General features: G+C 32.8%; 1 protein-coding gene across 1 annotated transcript in view; it reads left to right on the forward strand.

Moving 5' to 3' along the window:
- Window positions 1-12,629, forward strand: part of LOC134692328 (uncharacterized) — a 27,270-nt gene continuing 14,641 nt past the window's right edge. The window contains exons 1-6 of the mRNA XM_063552781.1: window positions 1-298; window positions 1,939-2,136; window positions 3,818-4,372; window positions 10,724-10,822; window positions 11,712-11,808; window positions 11,987-12,099. Of these exons, the coding sequence (XP_063408851.1) occupies window positions 1-298; window positions 1,939-2,136; window positions 3,818-4,372; window positions 10,724-10,822; window positions 11,712-11,808; window positions 11,987-12,099 (1,360 nt within the window). The remainder of the gene's footprint in view (window positions 299-1,938; window positions 2,137-3,817; window positions 4,373-10,723; window positions 10,823-11,711; window positions 11,809-11,986; window positions 12,100-12,629) is intronic.

The following is a 12,629-nucleotide window of genomic DNA, read 5'->3' on the forward strand; positions in this document are numbered from 1 at the left end:
ATGGCTGACCTAAATACCTCTACTTTTGACAACAATGACCCGAATGACGAGAATAACTCACAGAAAGAACTATTTTTGTTAATGCCTTTAGTGTTGCCAAACTTTAATTTAGAAACAAGTTTATTAGAAGGGTTAGAAGAGGACCAAACGGCAGATACGGCAGAAAACCCACCAGTCAACACAACAGCAGACGACGCCGACAGATTGCAATTGTCAACGGAGAATTGCACAGCTGATCAGTCTACTAGTATGAATTCAAATCCCATGGAAGTAGACTTGGTTGCAGCTTATGTTTCTCGTAGGTGTCAAACAAATTCAAGCAGAATAAAACCTGCACAGCTTTCTCCATAACACCTTATCTCTTCTGTTATGCCCCCCCCCCCTTTTCTTTTTTTTTGTTACTCCTCTTAAAAGTCTTTAAAAATCTATGTTTTTAATAAGTGGAATAAACCTTACCATGCAAGTCAAAATAAATATATAAATACATATAAACTTGCAAATTTTCAAATAAAACCACTTCATTTTAATTCAGCATAACATTGGGCTGCGAAAAAAAGGAGTGAAACACAAAAAATACTATTTTTAAACCTGAAATCCACCTTCCATATAAGAGATACATGTAATTGTATTGTATTTAAAGCTTGGCCTTTCGTAAAATTTAGGAGATAACTGTATTGTATTTTAAGCTTGACCTTCGTAAAACGTCGATTTTACTGTCGCAAATTGAGTTTACCTAGCGACGCGACAGTAAAATCAAGTTTTACGAAGGCCAAGCTTATAATACAATACAGTTATCTCCATTCTAATGCCACATATTAACATAAATTTCATTTAATAAATATTTTGGCTTGAAAATGCCATAAATGAAAAATTCCGCGAAACTGGTTTTAGCATTTAAAAAATGTGACGTCATATGTATGCTCTGGTTGTCAAACATGAATACAAAACGTATTTCTACCTGTCGTACGCTTCAGAATGGTTTCAATATAGACCAAAAAAAAGATTTTGAGGCTCAAAATGTGACTATATCTTGGTTTTTTTTTTAGAAATTACGAGGAAATTACGTACCCAAAAAATATAAAATTCAAAATGGTGGCTTTCTTAGTTACGGACTGGTAGAACGTGGAATCTAACCCCTCAAAATATTTGTCAACGTCCAATGAAAATTGTCGTTACAAACTTATTGCACTGGAATGGGTGATACTGTATTGTATTGGAGGATTTGCGGGTAGGTAAACCGGGGTTTTTACTGTTGCAAACTGAGTTTACCTGGCGACGCGGAGAGGAGACAGGTGAACAGATATTTGCACCCCCAGTTTACCCGGCTAGTCCCTAAATACAATACAGTTATCTCCATTCTAGTGCAATTGTCTCTAAACTTTTACGAAGGCTTAAAATACAATACAGTTATCTCTATTTTAATGCAGCATATTAAAACAAATACCATTTAACAAATATTTTGGTGTAAAATGACATAAATGATAAAGTCCAGGGAAACTGTTGCATTGCCTTTGCCACTTAACAATGTGACGTTATATGTATACTCATGATGCCAAACATAAATTAAAACTAGACATATTTAAATTATACCGTTTGAATGCTTTAGAATGCCTGAATGGCTTCAATGTTGACAAAAAGAACATTTTGAGGCTAAAAATGTGACTTTCAATGTTTATCTTGTGAGAAATGAAATACATTGTATCAAAAGAATGTTGGAAATAAAAATGTTTGCTTTCTATTAGGCATGATTAGTTTACATTTGTAGTAACGAACAGATAGAAGTGGAATTTACCCGTTCAAAGTATTTGTCAACTTCCAAAGACAATTATTGTTACAAAAAATCGCCTTAAAAAATAAAAAAAATAAAAAGCTTTGTTACAAACGTACTGTTGCAAATAAGATAAAGCATGTACATGTATCTTTGTTTATCTGTTGCAGTGGACCCCTTGATTGACCCTGAGAGTGATGTTGACTTGATAGAAGCTGTCAACATACTAGAATCACAGAAAGAAAACAATGCTGTTCTTCAAAGCCGCTTTGCGGAACTAGATGATGAGGAAATGGAGTTGATTTTAGATGATGCCAACAGCAAAGGAACCAAAAAAATGACCAAATATGGAGTCAAAATATTCAAACGTACGTTATCTGATGGACAAAAAATTTTAAGAAAAGATATGTAAATTGTATATGAATTTCATTATAATGATAAATACCACTAGAGATTATAAATCATACAAAAAAGTTTATATTTTCCTGCTATTGACCTATTGTTGTATATATATATAGTCAATATGTAACCATGGCAACAGGCAATATCTTTGAATACTCTTATTTAGATTGATTTGACGCATGTATCAACATGTACATCATCGTTAATGTAGATCTTGTATCACAAAATTGTAAATCAGCTAGCTGCTATTATGAACCAAGCACACATTCTGTAAATCATACAGTTAACTACATGTACATTGTACATGTATAGGAGGAAGTTTATATCCAAAGTAGGAAAGCTTTTTCTGCACATTCAGTCTCCATTTTGATAACTCTCATTTACCAATAAAGCTCACTATATTCTGATCATTCATCCACCATTATTATTTGCACAATTGAAATCTTCACACTATTTTTCATTTTCATCTTTGAAAGGCGTGGTCATGAAAACCAATGTAAATTTTCAGAAAACACTTTTGCAATTTAAAAAGATATTAGCGGTTTATTCTATATTCTTAACTCGGTCCAAATATCACCATCTCCTTGCTTTCCCTGTTCTTTCAATCACAAAAGGTGATCTTGAGAAACTACAAAATTCAAATATGTTGTGTCTTGAAAACCAAAGATGTCTACAACGCAAAGTTTGGTTTGACATGCATAATGCTAAGTTTTAGAAGGCACAGTCGTGAAAACCATCTTGAATTTTTAAAGAACACTTTTCAATTTAAAAGATAGTTGCGTATATTCTATATCTTTAAATAGGCCGAAATATCACCATCTCCTTGCTTTCACTGTTCACATGATTATGTTGTGGTTCAACATTAACTCTTTCGGCAAATAAGGCATGCAGAACCAAAATGTGCTGTGTGGCCATACATATATGATCGTCACTTGTTACTGAAATTGAAAAAAATATCACATATTACTACTGTATTATATATATATAACTACTTTGGTATGCAAGACGAGAACAATTATTGCTGTACAATATTAAGTTAAAACAAATTAGGAGATAACTGTATGGTATTTTCAGCTTGGCCTTCGTAAAACCTACATTTTACTGTTGCAAATTCAGTTTTCTTGGCGACACGTAGAAGAGCTAGGTAAACAGATAATTTGTGACAGTAAAATCAAGTTTTACGAAGGCCAAGCTTAAAATAAAATACAGTTTACTCCATTCTAATGCAGCATATTAAAATAAATACCATTTAACTAATATATTGGCGTAAAATGTGATGAATGAGAAAGTCTGCGAAACTATTGCATTGTCTTTAGCATAAACTCGTATACTCACGATGTCAAACATAAACTCAAGACATATTTATTGCCAACCACTCAAATGGCGACAGTAAAACCAGCGGTTTACTGTTGCGAATTCTCAAATACAATATATGGTTTTAATATGCAACCTAACAATAAATGTACCATGTGTACGTCAAGCTAAAAATACATTTAGCATGTTGAAGTAACTCCACTAGAATCACATAAAAAAGGCCATAATTTTTCCAGATCTTAAAGTTACATAAAAGCCGTAAATCTTTACCAGTCCTTCAATTACATTAGAATAATAAACAGCTTAAAGGAACCTTTTATCTCTATTTTTTAGAATGGCTTGCTGACAGAAACAAAGATGTCAACTTTGAAAACTTCAGCACAGAAATGCTCAACACTTCTTTACGTGAATTTTACACTCAAGTCAGGACAACTGATGGGAACTTCTACTCAAAAAGTACTTTTGTTGGAATCCGTGCTTCCATAAGCCGCCATTTAAGAAGCCCTCCCTATAACCGTCCAGAATCTCTTATGGAAGATAAATCGCTTTATACCTCAAACCAAATGTTTACTGCAATGTTAAAGAAGTTACAGCGGGAGGGACTTGACAGAACAAAACACCACTCTTCAATCGCAGAAGGCGATCTCGAAAAATTAAGAAATTCACATGTGTTGTCTCTTGAAAACCCAAGAAGTCTACAACGCAAAGTTAGGTTTGACATTATGCTAAGCTTTGGGAGGCGTGGTCGAGAAAACCAACGTAAATTTGCCGACAACACTTTTGCAATTCAAAGAGATAGTCGCGGTGTAGAATATGTTGAATTTCAAATGTCAGAAACAACTAAAAATCATAAAGGGGATCAAACAGACGATGACTCCGCGTCGCCAGGTAAACTCAATTTGCGACAGTAAAACCCCCGGTTTACCCCCGCAAATCCTCAAATACAATACGGTTATCTCCTAAATATAACGTTATAAGCAGGAATAGGAGAATAGGTAATTAGATGATAATGAGATCTTTTTTTCAAAATTAATATAAAAAATGAGTTTAATTTATATAAATAAACGTATAACTATCCTAAGACCACCATAAGACACCTCTCGTGTTGTCCTAACTTTATGACCAACTTTAAGAGATGTCCTCATTTAGGACCACTTTGTGAAACCCACTTAGGACTAAGATGTGTCGTAAGACCATCCTAAGACATGACTTAGTCCTAAGACAGCTTCGTGAAACTGGGCCCAGTATTCTTAATGACGAATCATACAAAATAAAAATAGATACTTTAATAGATAAATATGAAAAATTAAGAAATAAAAAAGTCTAGCAATTGTGTGGGATCTTTTTAAAATAGAAGTAAGAGAAAACTATAGAACATTGTTAATTAATAGTCTAAATTAAAAGCTAAACATAAAAGAGATGAAATACAAAATAAGATCAAGAACTTTTTAATGAAATTCATGATTACAACCTTGATGGAAAAAATAATAATTTGTCAAACATAATAGATTAAATAAATAAAACAGAAGAAACGCTACAAACTCTATGTTCAGATAAAATAAAAGAGGCACAAATAAGATCACAGGTTAAATGGATAGAAGAGGGCGAAAAAAATACAAAATATTTCTTAGGATTAGAAAAATCCAGACAATCAAGGTAATTAAAACATTATTGCTATTAAGGACACTAAAGGGGAAAGAACAGAAGATCAAGGCAAAATGTTAGAAACGAGAAGAAATTATTATGTCAATTTATATAAGTCAACTAACCCTAAATTAAGAGAAATTGAAAATTATATTGAAAAAACTAAAATAAATTATAAACTAAGTACACAAGAAAGCGCGGAAATTGACGACAATCTGACAAAAAAGGAATGTACAAAATCTGTCTTTAAAATGAAACTTAATAAAACACCGGGTATTGATGTTCTCCCAATTGAATTTTATAGAGCTTTCTAGTCCAACTTACAAAACTTTGCTGTAGATGTTTTTAATCATTGCTATGAAAAAAAAGAATTGACAAATTGTCAGAAACTAGCATTCTCTCTGACTAATTACAATTTCTTGAACATTCATTCTTACGAGGATAAATCATTCATAAACTTTTTGTGAAAGTTTTTTTCAGACATAGACGTTTTTTCTATGACATCTCCTTGCAAAGTTTTATCCTCTCCCTTTTTTGTGTCACAATAACACATTGTATAATTTTATCTATGTGCACTATATTTACCAATCTATATATAGCTATTACTTGCTTTGCATGTGTTTGTGTTTATATATGGTTAGTTTCAAATTGAATATTGAAAAATTTACTGTAAATTGGAATTATTTAGTCGTCATACAGGGTTTATTTTATGGCCCGCAAGTAGAATAGTGTTAAAATGGTATTGTAACTAGAACACACCCGTGATATCGCGGGTCCGTGACTAAATTAAAGTATACAACTATAGTATTGTCATTTGATAAAGTCATGCCGATTATAAGATACACAGTTTTCTCTGCTTTCAAATCTTTCTGTTTGAACCCGTCGAACTGGAATTTATCAATTATTGGTAATATTAATTATTTGGAAAACAAAAGGTCCTGGAATGGAGTATTTTTTAATCAACAGCATTGTCCTATATTAATTATAAATAAAATTGAATTCTTTGATTCGCTGTTTTACGCCATGTCCGTTAACAAATTGAAAACTGTACCTATACGCCCTATTTTTAGTGGGTTTTTTTTAGTATTCGTATTGTTATTCGTATTGTTATCTTAATCCACAATTTTCTACAATTGAAAATGCCTGTACCAAGTCAGGAATATGACAGTTCTTGTCCATTCGTTTTTGATGCGTTTTGTTTTTTGATTTTGCCATGTGATTATGGACTTTCCAAATTGATTTTCCTCTGAGTTCAGTATTTTTGTGATTTTACTTTTTAGAAAGTCTAACTGATCAAAATACTACAATAGGTAACAATATGACAATTAAGTAGTGTCAACCCTGTGATTATGACTCGTGTAATACTATATAGCATATTAATCCTGAATACACCGTTTGGTGGTGCGCCTGTCAGATGCGGAACGTACAGATAATGTAATCGGTAACAGGTGAATATACTATTGGTATCGGTATCGGTATCGGACTCGAACCGGAACTTCTTAATTATTAGCAATATTAATTACGTGGAAAACAAAAGGGCCTGGAGGGGTGTAATTTTCAATCTACACCTTTGTACTATATTAGTTATTTATAAAGTTGAATTCTTTGATTCGTCGTTTTTACGTGATGACGGCTGACAAATTGGACCTCGTAATTTTAGTATTATAGATATGACGTGCATTTTTCGCTTTGTAAACAACACCGTATGAAAATTCTCGATATATCTAAACTGAGCGCAGACTCGGAGGTATACATAATAATTGATGTTACAATATACCTCCCACTTAAATTCACATGTATTTGAACCTATTTGCAAACGCTTTGCGATTTTTTTGTATTAGAAATTTACCGCACTGAAGTACGTCGATTATTCATAGTTCATTATTCCAAATTCAATAATGAATAATGAAATAGTTCACTATTCACTATTCAATGTAAAAAAATGAATAATGAATAATATTATAGTTTATGTTCATTATTCAACTTGAAGCGGTGAATAGTGAAATAAGAGTTTAAAAACAAAAAATGACTGTGACACTATATAGCTATATCCCGTCCTTCTAAATTCATCATTTTGAGCCACAATCAATATACGCGTGAAAATGAAGAAATAGCCAATTTTGAATAATGAATTGGATATTTTGAATAATGGAAATGACTGCTGCGATCCTTTAGCCCCTTATTATAGATACACCTTATACCTCATCCGAAAGCCGATACAGAAAGGAACAAAAGATATAAGTCGATATGTCCCGCAGCGCATATTAAAGGAGTAACGAAGGACCTAAACATCGAAATACGCTTTAACATTAAGAAATAGCTGATTTTGAATAATGGAATGGACTGCTGCAAGCCGTCTGCGCTCAATCAATGCAATGCATTCACTTAATAAAATCTTATTGATGAAGGAATAGAGTGTGTACAAACGGTATGTGCCGCAATGACCATTAGACGGGTAGCGAAGAACCTAAATGCGAAAATACGTGTGAAAATTATATAATATCCAATTTTGAATAATGGAATTGACTACTGCGACCTTTCTAGCCATACATTATTGATATACCTTACGCCTCATTCGAATGCTTATATAGAGAGGAACAAAAGGTAGATAGTTAATATGTTCCGCAACGCACATTAGAGGAGTAACGAAGGACTTACATATCGAAATACGCTTGAATATTGAGAAATAGCTTATTTTGAAAAATGAAATGGACTGCTGCAAACCGTTAGCTCCTAATAAAAGAAAACATTATACACCAAATTAAATATAAAAAAGAAGATGTGGTATGATTTCTAATGAGACAACTATCCACAAAAGACCAAAATGACACAGACATTAACAACTAAAGGTCACCCCTACGGCCTTCAACAATGAGCAAAGCCCATACCGCATAGTCAGCTATAAAAGGCCCCGATAAGAAAATATAAAACAATTCAAACGAGAAAACAAACGGCCTTATTTATGTAAAACAATAAACGAAAAACAAATATGTAACACATAAACAAACGACAACCACTGTATTACAGGCTCCTGACTTGGAACAGGCACATACATAAATAATGTGGCGGGGTTAAACATGTATATAGCGGGACCCCCCCCCCCCCTAAACCTTGGATCGTGGTATAACAGCACAACATAAGCTAGGACGAAAGCTTATTGATAGAGGAATAAACTGAGTATAAACGATATGTGCAGCAATGACCATTAGAGGGGTAACGGAGAACCTAAATGTCAAAATACGTGTGAAAATGAAGAAACTGAGGGCAATTTTGAATAATGAAATGGATATTTTGAATAATGGAATAGACTGCTGCGACCCTTCAGCCCCTAATCATAGATATACCTTATACCTCATTTGAAAGCTTATCAAGAGAGGAACAAAAGATATATAGTAAATATGTTCCACAACGGATATTAGAGGAGTAACGAAGGACTTAAATATCGAAATACGCGCGAACATTAAGAAGTATTTTACTAGTATTTTAAATAATGGAATTGACTGCTGCAACCCGTCAGCTCCTAATTAAGGAATAATGTATGCACCGAATTAAAGCTTATTGATAGAGGAATAAGCTGAGTGTAAACAATATGTGCCGCAATGACCATTAGAGGGGTTACGGTGCACTTAAATGCCAAAATACACGTGAAAATCAAGAAATAGCCAATTTTGATTAATGAAATGGATATTCTGAATAATGGAATGGACTGCTGTGACCTTTCAACCCCTAATAAAAGATATACTTTATACCTCATTCGAAACCTTATGCAGAGAGGAACAAAATGTATTTAGTCAATATGTTTCGCAACGCATATGAGATGAGTATCGAAATACCTAAATATCGAATTACGTGTGAATATTGAGAAATAGACAATTTTGAATAATAGAATAGATATTTTGAATAATGGAATGGATTGCTGTGACTCTTTAACCCCTATTACAGATATACATTATACCTCATTTAAAGCTTATGTAAAGAGGAACATAAGGTTAGTAGTATGGAATTGACAGTTTTGCCCAACCACAATCGATCTATTCATCATCAGCTATGGAATGCCAACACTGTCTTGTTATGACCATTTTCATTATATGATGTGCATTTACCTTCAAATGATGTGCATTTACCTTTATATGCTGTGCTTTTACCTTTATATGATGTGCACTTGTCATTATATGATGTGCAAACACCTTTATATGATGTGCAAATATCCTTATATGATGTGCAAATATCCTTATATGCTGTGCAAATATACTTATATGGTGTGTACATATACTTATATGATGTGCAGTTTCCCTTATATTATGTGCAAAAATACTTATACGATGTGCATATATACTTATATGATGTGCAAATATACTTATATGACGTGCAAATATACTTATATGATGTGCAAACATTCTTATATGATGTGTACTTATATTTTGTTGAAAGATCCTTATATGATGTGCACATATACTTATATGCTGTGCACATATACTTATATGCTGTACAAATATACTTATATGCTGTGTAAATATACTTATACGGTGTGTACATATACTTATATGATGTGCAGTTTCCCTTATATTACGTGCAAACATCTTTATATGATGTGGTTGTGTCGTTATATTATGTGCTTGTAATCTTATATCATGTGGTTAGGTTTACTTCAGTATATGATGCCGAAACGTCATTATATTATGTGCTTTCATCGTCGTTATGGTCAATGAACATGATTACGATTAGTATGATTACTGTCTACGTCATAACTGATTCCGATCTGCTTCTGTAAACTATTAACCCGGCATAAATATGTGTCTATCGCTAGCGAAAGTGCAATTTATAGGGGAAATGAGACGAAGCAATTTAACAAAATCAACGTTTCAAACAACAAGATTACAAGCACATATTATAATGACACAAACACATCATATAAAGATGTTTGCACATAATATAAGGGAAACTGCACACCATATAATGATAACTAAACATCATATAAGTATATTTGCACAGCATATACGTATATTTTCACAGCATATAAGTATTTTTGCACATCATATTAGGATCTTTCAACATAATATAAGTATATTTTCACATCATATAAGAATGCTTGCACATCGTTTAAGTACATTTGCACATCATATAAGTATATTTGCACATCATATAGGTATGTTTGCACATCATATAATGATGTTTGCACATCATATAATGATGTTTGCACATCATATAAAGGTGTTTGTACATTATATGATGACAAGTGCATATCATATAAAGGTAAATGAACATCAAATAAAGGTAAATGCACAACATATAATGAAAAATGGGCATAATAAGACAGTGTTGACGTTCCATAATCAGCCTAAGTAGAGCTGATACATTGCTCAACAATCTCGACTTTGTTCAGTCATTTGAAGGTGTTTAAGACGCTCTTAGCACCTAAGATCAGACCTGCTCCGTCATAAAATTGCTGACCACGAAAAGAAAAGAAGAGTCAATCATCATAGGTGATCCGGGCGTTTTAGGGTTTGAGGTAGAGACCGTAGCCACTGAAATTCACTGTGCAAACGCATCCACCACGTTTTATGTACAATCAAGATACCAATGCCTTGTTGACAGCTACACAACCCAGACTGTTCAATGATCCAACACCCAAGGCAGGTAGAAATGTCTTGGCTACCATAGGAAGTGCCCTCATTGCCAGCCATGCCGACATGGGTAGGGATCCACCTACTTTTTGCATGTTTTCCTTTGATTGGATGGTACTCAGCTTCAGATTCATACCACCAGTCCCTTGCTACTAATTACGTAGAACTGTCAGCCTGACACCTTTTAGTCAGTTCTAGCTAGAACAGTTCTAACCAAGAACTGATTTGGTCAGTTCTATCTAGAATTGATTTGGACAGTTCTACCTAGAACTGATCCTAACAGTTCTACCCTAGAACAGTTTTAGACATTTCTACTTCTAAAACAGTTCTATGGTTAGAATTTGTTTCAAATTCTACGGCTATAATTGATTTTTATAAATTCTACGGCCGTAATTGATTTATAAATTCTACGGCTAAAATTGATTAATAAATTTTACGGCTAGAGTTGATTTATAAGTTTTAAGAACTCCTTGGTCTAAATATAAAGGTTTCGGCAAAATAGCGTTTAAAATTATATAGAGTTTTGCTATTTTGCCGGTTTTATTTCAGATTTTTAATCGGCAAGAGATATATATAGGAAGATGTGGTATGAGTGCCAATGAGACAACTCTCCATCCAAATAACAATTTAAAAAGTAAACCATTATAGGTTAAACTACGGCCTTCAACACGGAGCCTTGGCTCACACCGAACAACAAGCTATAAAGGGCCCCAAAATTACTATTGTAAAACCATTCAAACGGGAAAACCAACGGTCTAATCTATATAAATAAAACGAGAAACGAGAAACACGTATATATTAGATGAATGCATAATTTTTTCGATTTTCAGTTGTATTTCAACGAGCCAAGGTTATATGTAAAAATTTTACAAAATCTGTGACATAGCCCATTTACTGTTCCTTGCCCTTAACACAAATTAACATTAATTTTACTAACATAATATTTGATCTTTTTACAGTGATAGTTACACGTTTTATCCGTATCCGTATAAAAATGGTACGATGTATTATGATTGCCAATGAAACAACTTCATCAGAGACAAATAATGTAGAGATGTAACCACATATAGGCCACCGTACGGCCTCCAACTATGAGCAGAACCCATACCACTTATTAAACTTTGAAAGAGTAATTTAAACGTACATTTTATCTTTAATCAAAATTCAAACCGTACCTTTTCATTGGTCATCAAAACTACAATTCATTATTTTTTTTTATTCTCTTATATTTTAGTACGATGTCCTCATGTTTAAATAGTTTAGCTGCAGTGACGTGGGAAGATATTTTTAAACCATTCTGGGGAAATATTTCAGAAGATAAGAAAATTTGGGTGACAAGAATATTAGGTTTGTATAATAAACCTGCTTTGACCTATTGTGGTTACTGTTATATATTGTGTTTCATAGTACTCATACCACATCTTTTTATAGATATTTAAATATTTTTCTCCCCTGATCAATGAATTTGTTTGAAAATCACTATAAAGGATTTTGGCGATCTTCAATTATTTTTATTCTTGTAGGTGTTTGGTACTTACATTAAAAATCATATATGTACATATATAATTGATCGCTTTTTTGAATCATAGAAGATTAGGCTTATACATGTTATATATTTTTGTCATAAATTATTTGAGTTTAAAACCAAAAATCTTAAAAAAAAATTCTACATTCAAATGTTTTTAGCAAATATTTATGTAGTTAGTAATGTGAAAAAGCAGAATTCTTATTTAAAGGTAGAATGATATGTGAAGTCTACATATAAGGCCGTACTTTAACCTATAATGGTTTAATTTTTAAATTGTTATTTGGATGGAGAGTTGTCTCATTGGCACTCACACCACATCTTCCTATATCTATATAAAAATACTTGGAAC

The sequence above is a fragment of the Mytilus trossulus genome, chromosome 12, assembly GCF_036588685.1.
Source record: "Mytilus trossulus isolate FHL-02 chromosome 12, PNRI_Mtr1.1.1.hap1, whole genome shotgun sequence".
NCBI lineage: Eukaryota > Metazoa > Mollusca > Bivalvia > Mytilida > Mytilidae > Mytilus > Mytilus trossulus.